The sequence below is a fragment of the Entelurus aequoreus genome, linkage group LG09 (assembly GCF_033978785.1).
Source record: "Entelurus aequoreus isolate RoL-2023_Sb linkage group LG09, RoL_Eaeq_v1.1, whole genome shotgun sequence".
Classification (NCBI taxonomy): domain Eukaryota; kingdom Metazoa; phylum Chordata; class Actinopteri; order Syngnathiformes; family Syngnathidae; genus Entelurus; species Entelurus aequoreus.
This window is the reverse complement of record NC_084739.1, coordinates 67,122,251-67,131,126: the sequence shown is the minus strand read 5'-3', so window position 1 is coordinate 67,131,126 and position 8,876 is coordinate 67,122,251. Positions and strand designations below refer to the sequence as shown.

Here is an 8,876-nt window from a genome sequence, read left to right as displayed (position 1 = left end):
GTACTCCAAAAAAGGTAAAGAAAAAGCAATCCTTGAGATGCTCTCGTGTGACGTGGGCTAATTTAAAAGTTGGTCGTCTCTTTTCAAAATGTCAAAGGTTTTGTATAACTTAGTGGCTTACTTATTAATATTTTTAGAGAACACTTTAACATGTCTAACTGTCATACTGCATTAGAATACTAAATAAAATGAGAATGAAGTACTACCACTCCAAAGATGGTATCGGAGAAGGCGTGACCATTGCGCATCACGGCTGTTGTTACCGTAAAGAAGGTAGGCGAGGTGCAAGTAGGAGGTCTCTTCATTAGGTACCAGGCAGACGAAAAGTAACGCAGGAACTCAGAAAGTGACAGAACACTTTGGCATACATTACCAGGTAATGAACCAGCACTGAACAAGGTGAGACTTAATGTGGAACAGGTGTGCTGGCAGGACAAGGAACACAAGGGAAAAATGCTGCAAGAGGCGGAGACCAAAGAGGAAATACTACCAAAACAAGAGCACAACAGAAAATGACACCAAACAGGAAAATGACGGATTCCAGAAGTTACCAGGCAGTCCCAAATGTAACAGAAAAAAATCTAAAATCAAGGCAGGGTGAAGGGAGGACTTGCTGAGGGCTGCCAAACTGCACCCTTGCCAAGAAGGGCTAGCCACAATTCCAGGACCACGTATCTCCGCAGCCAGGCGGGGATTGTGAGGTGGCGCAGCAGCAGAATGGAAAAGAGGAAGACAAGCGTGGGACTACTGCTCCTGCAGCCAACCCCAGGTCCCGGACATTGTCGCTGTTGGCATGTGGGGCGTCCGTGGAATGGCAACTTCACCGGTCAACAATGAAGGCGAGCGCCGGACGAGCACCTCTGCAGCAAGCGAGGAAGGCCAACGCCAGATAGGCGCCTCTGCAGCAGGCGAGGAAGGCGAGCACCAGACGGGCGCTTTTGCAGCGGCTGAGGAAGGCAAAGGCAAGCGAGGAAGACAAGTGCAGGATGTTTACGACGGACTCACTAAAGGAGTAGGCGGCGACCCCACCAGGAGAGAAAGAGGCGAGGACCCTGCCTGTACATCCCCAGTCGCACAGATGTTAGTTGTGGACGTCCCCCTCTACTAAAGTGGCGGACCCCAGAAGTCTTCCCTGGCCAAGAGGAGGACATGTAAACTGGCGGTGTCAAAGTGCTGGTGTGGAACAGATATAGGTGGCATTGGGGCCATGAGGTGGCATGGAGACAGGAATGGGTGGCATTGGAACCTTTTGTTGGAATGAAGGAAGAGAAGGTGGCATTGGAACCCTAAGGTGGCATGAAGCAGGAGCAGGTGGCAAACCTTGTACAGACGTGGAGCAGGAACAGGAGGCATTGAAGCTTTAAATTGGAGTGGCATTGGAGCCTTGTGCTGGCGTGGATCAGGAACAGGAGGTGTTGGAGCCTTGAGCTGACGTGGAGCAGGAACTGGTGGCATTGGCAGGAGCAGGTGGAAAACCTTGTCCCGATGTGGAGCAGGAACGGGAGGCATCAAAGCCTTAAACTGGCGTGGAGCAGGAACACGTGACGTTGGAGCCTTGTTCTAGGCTGGATCAGGGACAGGAGAGGCGTTGGAACTTTGAGCTGGTGTGCAGCAGAAACTGGTGGTGTTGGAGCCTTGTTCTAGCGTGAATCAGGAACAGGAGGCATTGGAGCCTCGAGCTGGTGTGAAGCAAGAACTGGTGGTGTTAAAGTCTTGTTCTAGTGTGGAGCAGAAACACGTGGCGTTGGAGCCTTGTTCTAGCATGGATCAAGAACAGGAGGTATTGGAGCCTTGAACTGGTATGGAGCAGGAACTGGTGGTGATGGAGTCTTGTTTTAGCGTGGAGCAGGAACAGGAGGCGTTGGAGACTTGAGCTGGCGTGGAGCAGGAACATGTGGCGTTGGAGCCTTGAGCTGGCGTGGAGCAGGAACATGTGGCGTTGGAGTCTTGTCCTAGCGTGGATCAGGAACAGGAGGCGTTGGAGCCTTGTCCTAGTGTGGATCAGGAACAGGAGGCGTTGGAGTCTTGTCCTAGTGTGGATCAGGAACAGGAGGCGTTGGAGCCTTGTCCTAGTGTGGATCAGGAACAGGAGGCGTTGGAGCCTTGAGCTGGTGTGGAGCAGAAACAGGAGGCGTTGGAGCCTTGAGCTGGCGTGGAGCAGGAACATGTGGCGTTGGAGTCTTGTCCTAGTGTGGATCAGGAACAGGAGGCGTTGGAGCCTTGAGCTGGTGTGGAGCAGAAACAGGAGGCGTTGGAGCCTTGAGCTGGCATGGAGCAGGTACATGTGGCGTTGGAGCTTTGTTCTAGCGTGGATCAAGAACAAGAGGCCTTGGAGCTTTGAGCTGGTATGGAGCAGGACTTGGTGGTGTTGGATTCTTGTGCTAATGTAGCATGGAGCAGGAACAAGTAGCTTTGGAGCCTTGGGATGGCATGGCACAGGAACAGGTCTTGAAGGAGGCAGAGCAACCGGGAGTTGGTACAAGCGCTTGGGTTAGCATGAGCACCCAAGCATGAAAGACTATGGTTGTGTTACAATATGGGCGAGCAGGTGCGTGCCTAAAAAACTGTTTCTTTTGGGACGCTGATTGACGCGGGCTGGGCCTGGGCTGCACTGGCCGGCAGCAAAAGTAGTTCAGCACAGCGAAGTGCGCTATGGGATTACCAAGCCTGACTTTAGGTGGAGTAAAGGTGGCTGCACTTGGCCTTGAAACTGTGGAGGAAGTTGAGGTGGCATCAGGCCTGGATGGCGCGCCGAAACCGCTGGGGTCGGCGTCCGCCTGTGTCGGGGACATGCAGAATTGATAGTGCTGGGCCACACAGAATCTATCGAACCAGAAGGCTGGCCTCCACATCATCGTCTCGTAATTCCTCCGCTGAGCGTAGCTGACTCTCAACTTTCACGGCTTTGAAGAAGCGCCTCTTGTACTCCTCCATCTCTGTGACACTGTACCTCTCGCGGGATCACCAAGTGGCTTGTTCATTCTGTGACAATTGCGCGTAGTGGCTGTTAATGTGATCCCAGAAAGCAGGGGCAGGAGGCAGAAGAAAAGTAACTCGGGTCCGAAAGCAACAGAACATTTTGGCACCCACTACTCGATAATGAACTAGCACTGAAGGAGGAACAATGTGAAACTAAATAGAACTATTAAACAATGTGACACAGGTGTGCTGGCAGGACAAGGGAAAAAGGTTAAAGATTCTGGAACTCATGAGACCAAACAGGAATTACTTACAAAACAAGAGCATTAGGACAAGAAATGACACCAAACACAGGAAAATAATGTCCAAACTGTGATGTGGGATCATGACTGAACAGAATGGTGTTTGCAGAGCGATACTTTACCATTAAGTTGTCCCTGTCCAAAAGAGCATGACTGCCATCAAGTGGACCGGACTCAGCACTGTCATTGACATTTGTCTAATGATTATATTTGCATGACATCTACAGAATAAAAGCATGTCTTCCACAGCATAGGAGGAACACCACATGTAATTTACACCAAGTATGCATGCTCTGGTACTTGATTATTACCTTCACCAAGGAGCTACCGTTTCTTTCTATGAGTACGGCCCGTTACATTTAGGTGCAGATCTGGACCATTTTTTTTTTCACCATACGATTTCAGCAAAGCTTATTTTAGGAGTGAAACAATAACACTTGTGTGTCATAGATAGCCAGCTTCGATCTGCGTCCTACAGTACACACCACCACTACCATCCCAAAGTGCACAATTCAATCAATGGAGACCGCCCCTTCCCACCTCTGCTCTTCCACCCGAGGACAAAGGGCTCGCGGATCCTCATTGACCCCTCGCAGAAGACCGTCAAAAGGATCGCCAGCTTCTGCGACGGCATCGTGTTCAGCAACAGACACGTGGCCATCAACGAGGTGGTCCGACTCGAGGTGAGGGGAGCAGCCGAGCGTTGTATTGCAACACAGCTAAATTCTTTACCGCTGCTTTAATGTCCTCCAGATCACAGCCAGCCAGCCCTCCTGGCAGGGCGCGCTACGCATCGGTTTTACAACGGAAGACCCCTCCACCATGAGCCCTGATCGATTGCCCAAGTATTCGTGTCCGGATCTGGCCGCTAAGCCCGGCTTCTGGGTGAAAGCGCTGCCGGATGAGTTGCTCCATACGGGGAACGTCATCTCCTTCTGGGTGAACATTAAAGGCAGCGTGTTCTACCAGGTCTACAACGGCAACCCCAAACGTTTGCTGAGTCATCTCCCCGTCTGGCAGCTCCTGTGGGTTCTCATCGACGTCTACGGACAGACCAAAGGAGTCCAGTTTCTTGGTGAGTACGCATGGCGGCTGCTTTTCCGCATCCGATGCCCCGCACAGCTGTTCTACCTTCACCCAAAAATAGCTCAGTGGAAAACGACTAGCTAGTTTGTTAGTCACGAAGAACGCTCCCTGAAGGGATTTATTTTTTTGGATAGTTGAAAGGGCCGACCGTTAACGTCATCTTCTCGCTGATTTGGCTTCTCGTAAGTGTAGAGACGCATGAAAACACAGCTGTGTCTAATTTGTTTAAACAATGCAAAACAAATGTTATTCTTCCAGTACGGACTATTAAGATTTTCCGAGAAAGTGTGGGGAATAGAGCCTGGGTGTCCACACTTTTTCCACCGTTTGTTGTCTTGAATTTCTCACTAAAACCAAATCCAAGTAGGTCACATTGTGCCCTGGGGTAGAAAAGTAACTCCCTACTAGTGTTGTACGGTATACCGGTACTAGTATATCATCGCGGTAATCTTGGCCTCCATGGCGACGTACGAAGTACGTTTCTTAACAAGATGATGCAACCAAACCTGATAGTTGATACTGTTACCTGATTGGCTGTCAGTGTGTCCCTCCCACTGATCAGTGATCGCTTCCTGCGTCTCTCGGTTACCGGTGAGCGAGTTACTTTTTTCATGCAACTTTTGGTTTCTTATGATGAAGAAAAAATGTATACATTATATTTGGAACATTTTTTAGAACGTATTTTCTTAGTTTAAATCGATGACGTGTCTATTGCGATATATATTGATATCATTTTATCGCCCAGCCCTATTCAAGGGTATCTGTATAGCGTACAGGTGTCAAACTCAAGGCCCGGGGGCCGGATGTGGCCCGCCACTTCATTTTATTTGGCCCTGGAAAGCCTGGAAATTATATGTATCAATAAAGTACTTTAACTTGTCTTACTAAATGTATTCTTTCTTTCTATTTTGGGAGAAAAACAACATATGTACTCCATGTAATCGCAAATGATGTTCACTTAAATATTATCTAATTATGCAAAAATATATGATCAAACATTCAAACCGTTTTTTAAATAGAAATAAATACTAATAATGATGATTTCAAAGCAAGTTATCCATCAAAGTGTGCAATGTAAAAGTAGCAATAGATTTCATGGTCCAATTGTGAAATTTACTATGCTTTTTACAGCATTTTTCTCTAAAAGAAAAAAAAAATCCAGTACTTTTTTTACTGTAATAAACTGTGGTGTTGTTTTGGCATTAACAGTAATACACCCAAAAATATACGCTTGTTGATTTGCAGTAAAAAAAATAAAACATTTTAAAACTGTAATTGTACTGTAAAATTGCAGTTTTATTATTTACAGTAAAAAAAACTAATGTACATTTTACAGTAAAATTCTGGCAACTGAGTTGCCTTTTTTTTTTTTTTTTACCATAAAAACAGCAGTACAGTTTTTCCATTTACAGTAATATACACTACATTTTGAGGTGAAATTATTGCAACTTACCATATTTTTGTGACATTTTAGTTTTTAATCTACTAACAAAATGCATTTAAAAAAATGGTATTCACTGTTAGAAACAACATATGTACTCCATGTAATCGCAAATGATGTTCACATAAATATTGTCTAAGTATGCAAAAATATATGATCAAACATTCAAACCGTTTTTTAAATAGAAATAAATACTAATAATAATGATTTCAAAGCAAGTTATCCATCAAAGTGTGCAATGTAAAAGCAGCAATAGATTGCATGGTCCAATTGTGAAATTTACTGTGCTTTTTACAGCATTTTTCTCCATATGAAAAAAAAATAATTTTTTTTTACTGTAATAAACTGTGGTGTCGTTTTGGCATTCACAGTAATACATGGAAAAATCTACACTTGTTGATTTGCGGTAAAAAAATAAATAAATAAATTTTTTTTTAATTGTACAGTAAAATTGCAGGTTTTTTTTATTTACAGTAAAAAAAAAAGTAATGTAAATTTCACAGTAAAATTCTGGCAACTGAGCTGCCTTTTTTTTTTTTTTACCATAAAAACAGCAGTACAGTTTTTCCATTTACAGTAATATACACTACATTTTGAGGTGAAATTATTGCAACTTACCATATTTTTGTGACATTTTAGTTTTTAATCTACTAATAAAATGCATAAAAAATGGTATTCACTGTTAGAAACAAAAGATGTACTCATGTAATCGCAAATGATGTTCACATAAATATTGCCTAATTATGCAAAAATATATATGATCAAACATTCAACCCGTTTTTTAAATAGAAATAAATACTAATAACGATGATTTCAAAGCAAGTTATCCATCAAAGTGTGCAATGTAAAAGTAGCAATAGATTTCATGGTCAAATTGTGAAATTTACTGTGGTTTTTACAGCATTTTTCTCTAAATGAAAAAAAAAAAATCCAATACTTTTTTTACTGTAATAAACTGTGGTGTTGTTTTGGCATTAACAGTAATACACCCAAAAATATACGCTTGTTGATTTGCAGTAAAAAAAAAAAAAAATTTAAAAACTGTAATTGTACTGTAAAATTGCAGTTTTATTATTTACAGTAAAAAAACTAATGTACATTTTACAGTAAAATTCTGGCAACTGAGTTGCCTTTTCTTTTTTTTTTTTACCATAAAAACAGCAGTACAGTTTTTCCATTTACAGTAATATACACTACATTTTGAGGTGAAATTATTGCAATTTACCATATTTTTGTGACATTTTAGTTTTTAATCTACTGTATCTACTATATGATCAAACATTCAAACCGTTTTTTTAAATAGAAATAAATACTAATAATGATGATTTCAAAGCAGGTTATCCATCAAAGTGTGCAATGTAAAAGTAGCAATAGATTTCATGGTCCAATTGTGAAATTTACTGTGCTTTTTACAGCATTTTTCTCTAAATGAAAAAAAACAGTACTTTTTTTACTGTAATAAACTGTGGTGTTGTTTTGGCATTAACAGTAATACACCCAAAAATATACGCTTGTTGATTTGCAGTAAAAAAAAAAAAAAAAAATTAAAAACTGTAATTGTACTGTAAAATTGCAGTTTTATTATTTACAGTAAAAAAAACGAATGTACATTTTACAGTAAAATTCTGGCAACTGAGTTGCCTTTTTTTTTTTTTTTTACCATAAAAACAGCAGTACAGTTTTTCCATTTACAGTAACATACACTACATTTTGAGGTGAAATTATTGCAACTTACCATATTTTTGTGACATTTTAGTTTTTAATCTACTAATAAAATGCATAAAAAAATGGTATTCACTGTTAGAAACAACATATGTACTCCATGTAATCGCAAATAATGTTCACATAAATATTGTCTAATTATGCAAAAATATATGATCAAACATTCAAACCGTTTTTTAAATAGAAATAAATACTAATAATGATGATTTCAAAGCAAGTTATCCATCAAAGTGTGCAATGTAAAAGCAGCAATAGATTGCATGGTCCAATTGTGAAATTTACTGTGGTTTTTACAGCATTTTTCTCTAAATGAAAAAAAAAATCCAGTACTTTTTTTACTGTAATAAACTGTGGTGTTGTTTTGGCATTAACAGTAATACACCCAAAAATATACGCTTGTTGATTTGCAGTAAAAAAAAAATAAAAAAATTTAAAACTGTAATTGTACTGTAAAATTGCAGTTTTATTATTTACAGTAAAAAAAACTAATGTACATTTTACAGTAAAATTCTGGCAACTGAGTTGCCTTTTTTTTTTTTTTTTTTTTTACCATAAAAACAGCAGTACAGTTTTTCCATTTACAGTAATATACACTACATTTTGAGGTGAAATTATTGCAATTTACCATATTTTTGTGACATTTTAGTTTTTAATCTACTGTATCTACTATATGATCAAACATTCAAACCGTTTTTTTAAATAGAAATAAATACTAATAATGATGATTTCAAAGCAGGTTATCCATCAAAGTGTGCAATGTAAAAGTAGCAATAGATTTCATGGTCAAATTGTGAAATTTACTGTGCTTTTTACAGCATTTTTCTCTAAATGAAAAAAAACAGTACTTTTTTTACTGTAATAAACTGTGGTGTTGTTTTGGCATTAACAGTAATACACCCAAAAATATACGCTTGTTGATTTGCAGTAAAAAAAAAATTTTTTTTTAAAAACTAATTGTACTGTAAAATTGCAGTTTTATTATTTACAGTAAAAAAAACTAATGTACATTTTACAGTAAAATTCTGGCAACTGAGTTGCCTTTTTTTTTTTTTTTTACCATAAAAACAGCAGTACAGTTTTTCCATTTACAGTAATATACACTACATTTTGAGGTGAAATTATTGCAACTTACCATATTTTTGTGACATTTTAGTTTTTAATCTACTAACAAAATGCATTAAAAAAATGGTATTCACTGTTAGAAACAAAAGATGTACTCATGTAATCGCAAATGATGTTCACATAAATATTGTCTAATTATGCAAAAATATATATGATCAAACATTCAACCCGTTTTTTAAATAGAAATAAATACTAATAATGATGATTTCAAAGCAAGTTATCCATCAAATTGTGCAATGTAAAAGTAGCAATAGATTTCATGGTCAAATTGTGACATTTACTGT

The 8,876-nt window shown here is 39.8% G+C and overlaps 1 protein-coding gene across 2 annotated transcripts in view; it reads left to right on the top strand.

Annotated features, from left to right (window-relative positions):
* LOC133656932 (E3 ubiquitin-protein ligase NEURL1-like) overlaps positions 1 to 8,876 on the top strand; it is a 54,992-nt gene that overhangs the window by 8,000 nt on the left and 38,116 nt on the right. For both annotated transcript variants that reach the window (XM_062057810.1, XM_062057811.1), the window contains 2 exons: positions 3,672 to 3,904; positions 3,975 to 4,296. In XM_062057810.1, the coding sequence (XP_061913794.1) occupies positions 3,672 to 3,904; positions 3,975 to 4,296 (555 nt within the window). The remainder of the gene's footprint in view (positions 1 to 3,671; positions 3,905 to 3,974; positions 4,297 to 8,876) is intronic.